The following is a 14,628-nucleotide window of genomic DNA, read 5'->3' on the forward strand; positions in this document are numbered from 1 at the left end:
TATATATATATTTTTATTTCTTTCAGTTTGACATTTTCAGTAATACGTTCTCTTGCTGCTCCCATCCCTACATTTTTCTTTAAATGGGTCTAATAAGTAAGGGGGATAATAAGTTAGATTTAATTGATAGAAGAATGATACAGTAGTTTAAGCTACAATTTTATGAACAAAGAACTTCCTTAGCACAATATCTGTTATTAAGATAACCAAACAAACCAATAACAACACAGATACTAACACCATTTACTTTGTGACGAATAAGTATGATGACACAGAAAAGAAAATACAAAGATACATGGATAGACGACATACTAACTACAGATGGGACGGCCTGGCAGCCGTTTTCAATTCCAGCCCGCCATGGCCCCGTCCTGAGGCACTCAGCTCATGCATACTGATGCTACCTTATCATTTAGATTTAACGCGACCGCCTGCCTCGCTGGAGGGGCTAATCTCTTCGACAAATAGCAACTGTTGACATTCTCCTCAAATACGTGATTGGATACGTCCACAATGCGCGGGCCCAGTCTGGCAGTGTATTGTGCATTCTGCCATGTTTCAAGGCAATTTAGCCAGATATAGACAATAAAAAAAAATCAACAAGACATATTCAGTAATTACAATCTGCCACACAGGTGTGGGCAATAGGTAATAGTGATGAATGATCTCATACATACTAAAATAAAAAAAAATAAATAAATAAAAAATAATAATAATAATAAAACTCTTAAAATATATATAAACACAGGAATAGACAAGATGAACATTATCAAACTATCTGTATGAAAAATAAATAATTATTTCAATGATAGCTTCATAATGATAAAATAATATATACAATATTTACACAACCGACCTGAGGATCCCTGAGCCCACTCTATCCCCCACGTGTGAGGGGTAGAGTAGAGCTCAAGAGATCCCAGCGCATCCATCTCGCCGCATCACTGGTAATGTGATGAACGATGTGATCACTGGTAATGATTAGCCAGTGGAGGCTGAGAAAGTGCGCTAAAGCCGCAAACACTCAACTATTATTTATTAAATATTTAAAAACAACTTTGCAGCAAAAGGTCTTCTAAGCTTAGTAAGTAGTATCACAAGGCACTAAATCAACAAGAAAACAGAGGGTAGAACAACTAAAAGCCCAAACCACAATATCGAACCTGGGGGACAAACACATAAACAAACAGGACGTCCAGAAAACACACCCCTTTTAGGCGGGCACCATTTAATTAATTAATTGTGCCAATACTCTTCTATCCACAACAGTAACTCAAGGCGCGGCGATAAACCTAGACAAAATATATCTACCCAGCTAGAAATAAATAAATAAATCCCTTATGAGATTTATTTTAGTTTGTTGTTTATTATGTTAATATAGAAAACATTATAATATATAGTTTTGATGATATATTTTTTTATCAACTAACTACCTGAGAAGGTCTTTTGGGTTTAAGATGGTTTATGATAGTGAAAGGGCTGTCTTTGACCTAGGGCTACGGACACATCAAGATGTGTTGTAACCTGATTATTTTAAAAAATGTTTAACTGGTCTTAGTTATACACAACACGCTAGTTAAAATTATTAATTTATTTAATATTTGAAAGTAAGTAATATTAAAAAAAAAAAATTACAAGAGGCAGTTTTACTGATTTTGATTAGATGTGTCAAGGGTTACTTCTTAGTCCATTGTTAAGGGACGTGACGGCCGTGCGGGTTGGGGCGCAGAAAATGGGGAAATTTATGCACAATATTATTCCACTTTCTCCAATTGTTGATATATTATTCACTTTATATGAAGTCAGTATATATTTATAACAGGTTTCGTAGTGATCCAGGTGTTTTGAACATTTCTTTATTTTTTATAATTAACCTTTCCAAATGGAACCCCATAATCAGAACGTTATTATTTTTTTTTATTATAGTATTTTATATATTTAAAAACTTAATTAATTATTAAATATATCAATTAATAAACTCCTATTTCTTAAATATAAATAAATGATTATTAGGAGCATACATCAACTTCACGTTCACTTCTCTAAAACTCGAATCAGAAATGAATCGATATTCTAACAAAAAAAAATATTGGAAAAACATCATTTGATAGCGATGAAAGGGGAAGGAGAGGAAGCCAGAACAAGGAAGCTGGAGGAGAAAGCTAACAGACAATGGTCTTATTAAGGTAAGCCGCTGGAACTTGGGAGGTGGTTAATTGGCTAGCTAGGGTTCACCTGTCTTAGCCTCGGCTAATTTAATTATTAATTAGTTAGTTGGTTAATTAATTTCATACCACAACGCCTCACTTAGTTAGAAGCTTAATGTATGGAGATGCCCTGGTAGAGTTGTCACTGTCTCACCCAGCCCTATCAACATCAGCAAACCAATAATCGTAGGACTCATTCTTGAATTTATCGGAAATAGGAAATAACACAAGTAATGTATGATTATTATGCATAAAATACCTAGACGGGTTTCCATTAATTTAGGTAAAGTACAACCCCTTTAACAAGGATACAATTTTTTTATTGTAATGAAATAAATTTATAAACATTATAAAGGAAATAAATAAAATAAAATATACAAATTAGGAAAAGTGGAGATAATAAGATTAGAACCTAAACCATAATTAACCATGAAATCGTTAAAATCTTCTAGAACCAAAATGATAAGTGAAAGTCTAGGAGATCACAGATAGATTGAAACACTTCTGAATTAACAAGCTAATGAAGTAGTGGATAAGTATAGTTAGCCTAACCTAAATGTTTGTCGAATTTGATGTCATGTTTTGTTTATCCAGAAATGTATATATTTTTGTAATTGAAGTTCCAAGTTATGAAGTATTGGATAATATTTGGGAGGTCTGAGAGCAGAGAGTTTTTCTAGCCTTGCTCAGTAAATGGTTAATACGCAGTCGTAACCGATTAAGGTCAAATAGGGTACCACAGGTTTTATTGGTATTGTGATCGATACCCCTTTATGTTTGGTAAATTAGGTGACGTAAGAGGTGCAGAGAACAAAGTAAGCAGTTTTGTTACACCCTTTATGGTACGAATCGGGGGCTACTGTGAATTTATTCAAGTATAAAAACTTAAAATAAAATAGGAAATACAAAAAATATTAAAAGTTATTTCATAAAACTACCCACACATATCACTGAATAATTTATGTGAAGAGAAATTTACTAAATTGTGCACAATCGCAGTATTGCAATAATAATTAAAATAAAAAGCATTTTTGCAGTTGATGGTGTAAAAAACCATTTGAGAAATTGGAAAAAAAAATTAAAAAATGCTTTTACCTATTAGGTTTTACTTGAAAGTTGTTATTTGTTCGATCTAAATGAACCTAAAATTATCGGAACATAAAATTTCAATTCTTATGGGTTAAAATCAAGCGACATAAAAAAGTGACTTTAATTAGAAAACGGCGTATTCTGCCACTTCTGGTATATTTTTTTAAAACCCTTATTTAAAATTATAGTTTGGTAGTTAACGTATGCTCTGTTGTGGGATTTTGTTCTTCTTTGAAACTGGGTTTCATTTTAAAACATGAATATGGTGGTCGATGTTTTGAGGAACAAAACCAGGGTTATATTGTTTGATATCAGTTGGTGATGAAGCCCACCAATGGTATGTGTTAAAGGCCTAAGTCCACACGTATTTATAATATTTATAAGTGGCTGCAATGTTTGGAACAGTGGTTTAGTTTGATGTTTGATGCAATTTTCTTTCACTCTCCGTCCTAGTTTTATTTATCTTACCTTTGGAATAGGCACATATAGCAAGTTTATTGGTCGATGTACAGTTTTTACATTTGCTTCAGTTAGAATAAAAGGAGGATAAGAAAAAAAATAAAACACGTCAAAGATAGTAAGGGTCAGCAACACTGTTACAAGGGGGGGGGGAAGGAAGTAAGGAAGAATAGTCTAGAGACGATAGAAGAAAAATTACGCCTAATTTAGTGAAATACTTACTGGTTAATCATTGAATGTTATTTGAGAGACTTAAGGTTTTGTTTTTATCTTCTTACAGAAACCTATATTTAATATATATATATTTTTTTTTTTGCATTAACAAGAAATAAGTATAGATATATATGATTTACTGACCCATCTATGAGCGGTACCTCGCGGAGTATCCTCCGGATGGCCTGGATCCGCACCTCGGGCTGGACCTCCTCCCCGCCTGCGGAGAGTGCCAGGGCCAGCCCCGTGGCCAGCGCTCCGACCAGCAGCAGCGTTAGGCACACGCCCACCCACGGCCGCAGCACCCCTGCCAACAGAAACAATATATATCATTTAACAAAAACATTATGAACATAATAGATTATAGGTAAACCCTGAGAGATGTTACCACATTATTAACTTAAGTAAGTATTGCGGTAGTATCTTGGAGTAAACCAGTATTGGTTGACAAGTTACAGCAGAACCTTGTGTTAAATTGTTAAATTAATTGTTGTTTAAATAAAATTTTATTTATTAATTGTTGTTAAAATAAGGCACACAATCTATTACTCATGTGATGATTAATGAAAAATATAGCATACAATAGCAATATAGACACAAAATAAGGAAACGATCGCTAGAAAAACAAAACAGATACAACAAAAAAACAACACAAAACTAACGGTTAAGGAAGCTTACTTGTAGATGTCAGCAGATAGCAATGTCTTAATGTTTCAAGTTATACAATGGTTTTTTTTTTTATCATTTCAATGCATATTTTTTTTTGTATTAAGTACAATTGTTCAACATTGTCATCTGTTAAATAATTCGCTGCAATATTAACCGACAAAAAAGGATGGAATAAATAAACATTCTAGGAGTATTAGGTTCTATTATTCTTCTACAAGAAGAACACGTTGCAGTTTACTTTTAGAAAACTTTTCTGACCTATATCTGATTATGTAGATATATTCAATAGATTAATTCAAAAGTTTTTTAATTCTTAGTTCGTTGAGAATGATATTCTGCAATATATGACCGAAATTATTCACGAGCTAACAGAATATTATCCATTTAAGAAACATTTTTCATCGTCAATACTGCTTCTGACAGAAGAATTTGTCGGCCAAGCATTAAGGCTTAGTGACGAACGAATCCCCTGTAAGTTAATTATCTCGATCCGACAGCTAAAGGCCCATGAGGTGTAACCAGACATTGGCAGGAAGATTATTAAAGTCCAACTGGAGGATTTGATTTGTTACTGCAAATCGGCAGAAATGTCGATTGGTGATATCGTTATGGAACTTTCGCATTCGCTGACTCTTCAATAATTACGATCAATACTGTCTCAGATAATATCACATTTACGTATTGTTATGAAGACAATATTTCTGTGCATTTTAGCAACTATGATTACAAGTTTAAAAATATACGCTTAAAACTAGACTTAATAGAAATTCCTGCATTGCCTTTTTTATTATTAAGTTTATCAAAACATTTCTTTGATTCTAGGAAAAACTCCTGGTATGAAATGTTTACACAGATAACATATGCCAGACTTAATTTATCCCGAATTTGATAATTAGTTCAGTTTACTAGGTCAAAGATGATTCTGCCCACGCAGAAGAGAGCAAATTGTAAGAACAGTAGTGAATTAATAATTTAAATACATAAACATGATCAATCCAACATAAAATATTACATATATGTATTTGCATAAAAGCTTGTAATAGATTGAATATAATTAATGATTCAATGGTGTAAGTTGTTACAAATGATTTTTAAAGAAGGTTAGATAGAGCATGTAAGAAATTCTCGATATAACTAATTTAAAATCTCCCCCGAATAATTATTTATTTTGGGGCTACAAATTTTAGCATCGGCTTGGCAAAACCTACTAATATATTTTTTATTACCCCCTTCCTGGTCATTACTGATATACAAGGGGGGAGGGTTATCTAGAGGCAATGAATCTATTCTAACCATCATGAAGAGTCAAACTTTCATTTCGTGGGACCGTCACTGAAATAAAGTTTACCCCCAGGCCTGACTGAAGCACTCACGAAGCACTACCCATATATAAAGCATTTTATACTTATATACCTTTTCCGACAAAACGAAGGACGTGTATGATCCTAAATATTCGAGAGCCTTTTCAACGCAACAAGCTTGCTTTATAATTGAAGTGGGTTGTAGGTGTGTGTGCTCGGTCAGTAATGGATAACAAGCACAGTATGCATTAAATATTGAGGTAACACAACCTAGTCCACATGATTACGTAAATATTTGTATCCTTATTTTTTTTTTATTTCACTGATCGTCAAGATGTGTTACGAAATCCTATAATGTCAAAATTCAAATACGTACTTTCAATGTATAACGAATCTAAAATGTTTTACAATATGTAGAAATTACTTTCACTTATTTATTTATTTATTTTTTTAAATATAACTGAGTTTCAGAATATGGGATATGTTGCTACTCCGGAAGACAAATGTATAATTGACTTTTTCGTTTTAGTGGGCTCAATAATGGTTTTGATAAATACTTGGAAATCGATATAATTGTACTTACAAAAATTGAATTCATTAACTATTTATTAATTATAATTATGCCGACTTACAAACATTTAGTGTAAACATTTTTGAGCACGCCAACAAGACAATAAAGTCAATTTCACTAAGTTTATATCTCCGTGATTATACTTGCGGACCAGAGATATAAGGAGATTCCTATCGAAGAATAATAAATGCACTTCTCGAAAACTGATAGTGGCTAGTAACTGGGTATAGGAAATCAAAATAGAAAAAAGTTAAGAGTATTATTGAATTTTTTTTGTGCTTTAATGACTCTGTTTTGTGTGGAGTGTGGTTTTTGTTTTTTTATTTTTTTAGAGGCGATTTAACATTTTATATAGTTACTGATTGTTAGTAAATTTATATTATTTATTATTTATGAAATTAATTTATTATTATTTTTCGGATTTTAATCCTTTAAAAAAAGAAAAATTAGTTACAAAAAAAAAAATTAAAAATGTCAAATAAACTTATATCTCTAATTCTAACCTGCCTACACAGGTCAGATGTATGCTATTCGTGCTAATAAGTTGCCCCTAAGCCACTCGTAAGTTTGGTGTAAGTGGAGTCATATTGAAGTTAACGTATTTTTTGTGATTTTAGAAACGAAAAAGATCCCTGTAGGCAAAAATTGTTAGTAAAAAAAAATTATTTCATCAATACTGAAAAAAATCGTATTATAGATTGATTTTTAGTAAATTCATGTTATTATTAGACGACCATGTTTGAGAATTTAGATTATATGATAAAAAAAACAAACAAAAAAACCTAATATTTTTAATGATAGTAATTTTAATAATGCTTGATATGTTTTGAGATAGGCTCTATTTGAATAGGATTAATCCCTACAGTTTAATACTGTATAAATAAATAACAAGAGAGATTCATTTATGTTGTTTTGTAAGAAAAATGGTTTTAAGGGTATTAGTTCATTCATTTTCTTTACTTACCTTGGATAACGTTGTATATAATTTACCCCTGTGAAGTATTTCTACTAATTTGTTTATCAGTTATTTTAACACTTTAAACACTAAGAAACACATATCATCCTTTTTTTGTCTTATCTATTGGGCTGGTTATAAATTGTGATTTATTTCTATTCTATACCCAGGAGAAGAGGAGAGTTGACTTATTGCAGATTTAGCTGTTTATATTCTGGAAAAAGCTTCCAAGAGAAGATGCGGAGCTTATGGAGGGAAGGAGATGTGATCTGGCTCATCCCTCCCAGGAAGTTACCTCCTCCAAAGCCGATTACTTAACGGTCTGCTCTTATCCGACTTCCGTCTCGTCATTGGTCGACTTCATATCTCTCAATGGCCCTCGTCAAATACTGTTTTCTGGTATTGTTGGAAAAACCACTGAAGAGCTTATCTCCATCGATCGATACAGTTTTCAATTTATTGATAAACATCAACAGCCCAAGGTAGGCCAGTATAATTCTTATGGGTTTATTAGTAATAACTGCACACACCGAAGCACTCTTGAGAGTTTAATCTTTAGCCTAGGCGTATATTGGAAGGCGTTTAATACTACATTACAAAAATGTCGCGACCGGCACTACACTATGCCACTACAATTGTCGCGTTGGAGTGAGCAAGGAACGATATTGTATTTAACATCTATAAATAAACAGTCTTCAACGAGGGACAGCTTGGGAGTGTGGTAGCTACGAGGTAAAACGCGTGGATATTAACTCCAAGGACCCGAGTTCGAATCAGAACATTATTTTCTGTTGCGCTGTAGTTGTGAGTCAACTCCTGTAGGTACTGGAGCCTTCCTGGGATCCACCCAGCCTCTTAAATTGGGTAAAAATCTGGCAGTTGAGCGTTATTCTGACCAAATCACCTCCTTGCACAACCGTTGGTCTAATAACAGTACCTCTTTACAAAGTACTGAATCTCTGACCCTTCATGGGTTGTAGCTGTACGGATTTTAATTTAATTTAATTTTTTCATTTTACAGCTTATAAAATAAATTGATTTTGCTAGCCCTAGGAGTTTGAAATGGAGTACTTTAGCTTTGTGCAATATTATCTGTAATTGAAGTGGAGGGGGCAGATTCATTGAGAATGTTGCCGGATTGCAGTACTTCAATTAGTAGCTCGGATGTACAAAGGCGAGAGCTGGCCCGTTGCAGTGAAGCTTCATTTCATGCTCCACTTTGACACATTCCCTTCCATTGTCGGGCTTTCCTGCTTTGGCAATGTTTGGCAATCCCCTTCGCTAGCAGTATTGAAATTTAAAAGATAAAAACACTAAAGAATTAATTATAACTTATATTAGCAATAAACCATTAATAATAATAAGCCATCTATAACTATTCATTATTATCTCATTGCAGTTTAAAAAGTATACGCTGCTTGACTCTGTGGAGTTATTATTATTTAATAATTTATTTATAGTTATTTACAACTGTATACAAATATATACAACAAGTAAATTTGCTGTAGATAACATAGTGACATGATACAAACATGTGCAGAATCTACCCACTGATATAACTCCAATAACATTTCTAGAGGAGAAGATCTCGAGGCCATCTTCTTTTCAGACGCCTAGGATGACTATTAGGTAATGAAGGAGAAGCCAGGTTAGAAACAAGTGGATTTGGGTGGTTGAGAAGTTTATCATGGAAGGAACGGTATCTAGTTCTGGCCAAATCTGCAACATATGGGACATTGAGATCCTGATGTATGACTTTATTTGTGATAAAGTAAGGAGCATTAAGGAATATACGAAGGATTTTGGACTGTAAGGATTGGATTCGGGAGGAATTTGATGGTTTAGTGGAGCCCCAAAGCTCAACTCCATATGTCCAGATAGGCCTTATAATAGTCATGTAGATCAGTCTTTTGTAATGGATTAACAATTTCGACCGTTTGTCTAGTAAATGTTGTAATAGTCGGAATCAACGAGCAGTTTCTTGTCTTTTTAGTCTTGTATGAGGATTCCATGTCAGTCCTCTGTCCAGATGAGGGATAACTTAAAAAATAAAATAATTTTTAACGGTTGGCGTGGCCCATTTATATCTTGTGCAAGGAGGTGATTTGGTCAGAATCACGCTCGACCGCCAGATTTTTACCCAATTAAGGGTACCCAATTTAAGAGGTTGGGTGGACCCCAGGAGGCCTCCAGAACTCCCAGGAGTTGACTCACGGCTACAGTGTAAAAGAAAACTTTTTTTGTGCCCAGCTGGATTCGAACTCGGGTCCTTGGAGTTAATAGCCACGCGCTTTACCCTCTGGCCTACCGCTCTCCCAAGCAGTAAAATGAAGCAAAACATAATGTATGCTAGTAATGTCAGTCTATTCTGAGGAACAGAGCGCATGGAAAACACTCAAGCATGATTGAGCGGTTATAGTGCACTACCATTAGAGGGAATATCATGAAAGATTATTAGTAAAGCTTAAAATTTACAAGTGGGATCACTCACCATCTAAACTTGAAATTCTAAAACTTCCAACTTTGGTAAAAAATATTAGCTACGGGTCGTTAATATTAGATAGTCTTCTTGACAACGAACTAAGCTCAGAAATGAAATGTTTTATGCAATTTTAGAAATTTTTTATATTATCATATTCCACCTTCGATCTGAATGTATCCAATACTAATGGACTTTTATTTTTTTTAAGAAGAAATAATAAACAAAACATTAATGATTTTATTAATTTTTGAGTTTAAATATACTAAAAATTACATAAACCAAAACACGTTTCCAGTGAAGTAGCCTAACTTTTTTTTTTTAAAGAACAGTCTGATTTATGCTTCTGCGACCCTTAAATATGAATTTTCATTTAAATATAAAAGAATTAATTTTTGTAGGATTTCTTTCCGGCCGTTTTCCTACGTTCACGTAAAAAACAAAACAAAAATCATGCCTGCTCACAATTTTATCCACACCCAACGCTTCTATAACTGTTATACATCTGATTTTTCACTACTCTAACTCACAAGAATATTTTTTTAATTTCATTAAAAAAATCTCAAATAAAAATTATATATGTAATTCAAATTTGTTTACATAAATCTGATTTGTACTATTCGTGTAGATTAGGAGGCCTAAATCGTAAGTTTGGTGTAGGTGAAGTAATACTGAAGTTACACTTTTTTGAGGATTTTAGGGAAAAAAGAGATTTTTTACATAAATTTTTGTAAAAAAAAATGTTGTTTTTTGATTACGGAAAAATTTTGAGTTTGACTTTTTTTTTAGGTGAAAAAAATAGTATCAACTTTATATACCCAAAAAATATATTTTATTCAACATTCCTAGGTCAGTCAGTCAGTCTTAATTATTTCAAAACAATGCTTTTAAAATAAATAAATATTTTTAAAAAATAAAAAAACAATCAGATTCGTTTTTTTTGGGGGGGGGGCTTCAAATACTATTAAATACGACTTTTCATGAATCCAAAAAAAAAAAATCTTATATTTTATTCACAGCAAGAACTTTACTTTAAGGTTTCTCAGTAAGGTGGTACTGGAATCAAACGATTCATAATAAGGTTTTGTTATTGCAAACAAAATATTTTAACAAAATATAAAACCCCTCATAATTATGAATCATTTGAAAAAGATTATTTGCTTATAGATAAATCTCCATCATTTTTCAAATACTTTCAGGTTCCATTTAAATGTGAATTTTGAGATTCGCTGATCCATATTCTCCCTAAAATTGAGAGCAACGAAGAAAAAAAAATGATTATGTTCGCAATTAAATATTCCATGTTTTAAGGGAAATTGAAACAATTAAGGAAGGGTTGACACAACTAATTTAAGCAGAACGTTAATAAAGGACTATGGGACGGTCGTTAGCTGGCCTAGGACATTGGCCTGCATTGCGGAGTACTCTATACCAGGAATGTTACTCACTAAATAGCCACTTTACACTATAACTGTATAGTAACACTATAGTCCTCTGTACTGTATAACTGGAGAGAAGAATCATAGTATTTAACTAATTATGTGTGAACTTAAATTATTTTTAATGAACAAATTTGTTATTTAATATACACACCCACCACTCAACCTAGGACAATAAAGGAATAAGATATTAGTTCATTAAAAAATGGATGGGTCTAGCAAAATATATTTGTGCATTGGTAAGCAGAGGCAGTAAATGGAATTTGATAAAATTGCCATGAGGCCAACTAGTTACCAACTAGCTCTGCTCCTGCAAATGCCATTAAAATCGGTTAATTGGTAGTAGCTCGAATGCCTAAGCAAATTTTGGACGACAGAGAGATGGAACCTAATCTGTCCTTTGATGTTTAAAACGAAAAATAGGTATGGAAATTTTCGATTTTGAAATCAATTTTTTTTCACTTGCTACATGAATAAGGAACCTACCGCTACCTTCGTTGGAGAGGATTCAGTAATAATAATATATTCTTGTAATATGTACCCATCTAGCAACATTTTATACAAATCTATTTTTTCATAATACGTAAAGATCATCAGCATTGTTATAACCTGTAATTTTAGAGCTAGATTTATTTATTTTGTTGTATACATATAAATTTATACTACTATTGAAAAGTGAGAATACATTTCTGGCCATTTTCGTGCCCAATATGTCAAGAAAGGCATTGGGCATGTCATGTTGTCCGGGAACTAATCAACTCTATTCAGAAATGTGATCTTGTAAATTAAATGCAAATCTTGCAAGGGGGCTCCATGATTCACAATGCGGCCTGTGACACCTAGCACATGGCACTGGTGGTTCAGTACAATACCTCATCCACTAAGCTCTGCGTTTTTAAACACTCATAAGCAGTTACGCGATCAAACGGGAAAATAGACGAAGTACAATACTTCTGTTATACTTAACAGTTATAAACTATCTGATCTAGAGTATAAGCTTTTTTGTCTAATAAAGATTTAACTACTGACGTTCAGGATAAAAAAATAAAATTGTCATTGCACCATTTCTACCTTACGTTTCAGATGTCCCAGCTTCAACCTAAAAATATAGTTAAAAAGGGTCCAGATTAAGATTTTTAAAAAACAGTATAAATTACCAAAAAAAAAAAAACGAACCCTATAGGACTTTATGGATGGCTTAGTGGATCCAACCGATTTTATTTCCTCCCAATATGAAGGTCAAGAGTTTTTCCAAGGTGAATCTGAGATTCTTCAGATGATGCAATTCTTCATATATACCCGTTTAAAGAAAAGAATGACCTAGCAAAATAACTACAACATCCATTTTATCTAAAACAAACAAGGATATTTATAAGACTTGAAGAGGAAGAAGCATTTCAGCAAAAGCCTACTGTTTCCATTGATACTTCAAACGGAAAGATCCCAGAGGGACGCAGCTAAGACCTGAAGGTATATAGAGGCGGGCGGTTGATAGCAAGGTACTGGAGCAAAAATATTCTTATAACAGGAAGTAAGAGGAATCTTTAAACTGTATAAAAAACATTTTTTTTAAATATTTATTTATTGCTATTTAAAACTGTACATTATAATACATTTAGTAAATCTCATCTAAGTTAAATTGGAGTGTTACAGGCGTGTAGAGAAACTAACCATTGGTAGCACTCTAATGACATTTGACATTAGCTGGTCTCGTGGCCGTCTTCTTTTCAGGCGCCTCGGAGGATTGTCAGGAATGGAAGAGGATCCAAGATTATAAAAAATATTAAACTAATTTATTACTTCTCATAAATATTATACCTCTAAAGTGCATTTATAGGTTGTTATATATTTCAGAAATTTTCCTATAACTTACTATTATGCTAGCTGGAATGCAAAATAACGACTGGTTAGTTATTCATGCGTTCGTGAGTGACTTGAAAATTTATATTTAATCCACTAATAATAGTTCTATTTTTTACGTTCGTAAAAAGAAGATGATTAAATGTTCCGTATTGGCGTGAAAAATGTACCGAATAGAGGTACCGATGTAGTAGAAGTCCTCCACAAAATAACCCGACCCACTCGAGAACAATGCTGCTGGAGAGCGGAACCCCAAAAAATTAATAACCCGGCCCTCGCCATCACCTAGGGCCTTTATTAAAGCCGTTGGGGCCGGCGCTGACAGTGCTACGGAATTTATTCCAGGGGGAACTTAGATCCCAGCAATTTATGCCCCAACTTATAGTCTATCGCGTCTCCTATTAGAAAACTTGAGTCCTCCTTGAGTCTCCATCACATCCTGCATGAATTTCATACGGAGATGTGCTTCTGTTGAGAGGTTGGCTTGGTATCTATTAGAGACTAGTTCCTCAGCACCACCTCAAAACTCTTAAACCGTTATTCTGCAGAATCTCATAAAACAAAAACATCACGACCCGATAAAGCTTTTTATTGTTAGTCCTTTTCTTTTTATAAATCATGATTTCAGAACAGTCGTTAAATAATTTTCTCGCACTTGATGACTTTTATACTGACAAAATACATTTTAAGGTTTATATAAATAAATATTAATCATAAATATATTTTGGAAGATTATTGATTGACCGTGTGTATAGATGAATGGAATATGGTCCGGGTGCAGTAAAAAAAAAACACGTTGCAAGGCTTCGTCAGGGCTAAAAAAGATACAAACACTATAGTTACAAAAAGGAAAAAAAGAGAAAAAAAACATTAGTGTAAAATAACAGGGGTATAAAATGTAAAAAAGTAAGATATAATAAGAAAAATTAAATGTTGTAAATAGTAAATTAAAAGGGCAACAGTAACAGATAGATAAGAGAAGAAATATTAAATAAAATACAAATAAAGAGATGGAAAAAGAAAAAAAAATTCAATCAAATGATGAGACAGAATGCATACCTTTTTTGACGGCTGTCAAAAACAAAGTGACAGTTGGTATTGGGAGTAGTAGGGATTGCAGTTATGCCACAATAACGGAAATAATTTGTAAAGTAAACATAGTAAAAAAAGTATTTAAATTAGGTGAATAATAAATGGTAATATACATAATAGGGGGAGAAGAAATATTTAAAAAAAAAAAGATAGAAAAACAAAAGAAAAGTATAAAATAATGGGATACAATGTGTGTAAGTAATTAAGAAACAAAATATACCAAATGAGCGGGGATACAGAAAAGTGTAAAATATAATAGAAAATTAATTATAAAGTAATTAATATAAGTACACT

The 14,628-nt window shown here is 32.9% G+C and overlaps 1 protein-coding gene across 5 annotated transcripts in view; it reads right to left on the minus strand.

Moving 5' to 3' along the window:
* The window catches only part of LOC106677413 (dipeptidase 1), a 485,353-nt gene that overhangs the window by 135,139 nt on the left and 335,586 nt on the right, over window positions 1-14,628 (minus strand). For all 5 annotated transcript variants that reach the window (XR_010842948.1, XR_010842947.1, XM_067045594.1 and 2 more), the window contains one exon: window positions 4,113-4,275. Coding sequence is in view for 3 of the 5 variants with exons in the window: in XM_067045594.1 (XP_066901695.1) it covers window positions 4,113-4,275 (163 nt within the window). In the remaining 2 variants the exon portion in view is untranslated. The remainder of the gene's footprint in view (window positions 1-4,112; window positions 4,276-14,628) is intronic.

The sequence above is a fragment of the Halyomorpha halys genome, unplaced genomic scaffold (genome assembly GCF_000696795.3).
Source record: "Halyomorpha halys isolate HHAL.00 unplaced genomic scaffold, Hhal_1.1 Scaffold98.1, whole genome shotgun sequence".
In the NCBI taxonomy this organism is placed as follows: Eukaryota; Metazoa; Arthropoda; class Insecta; order Hemiptera; family Pentatomidae; genus Halyomorpha; species Halyomorpha halys.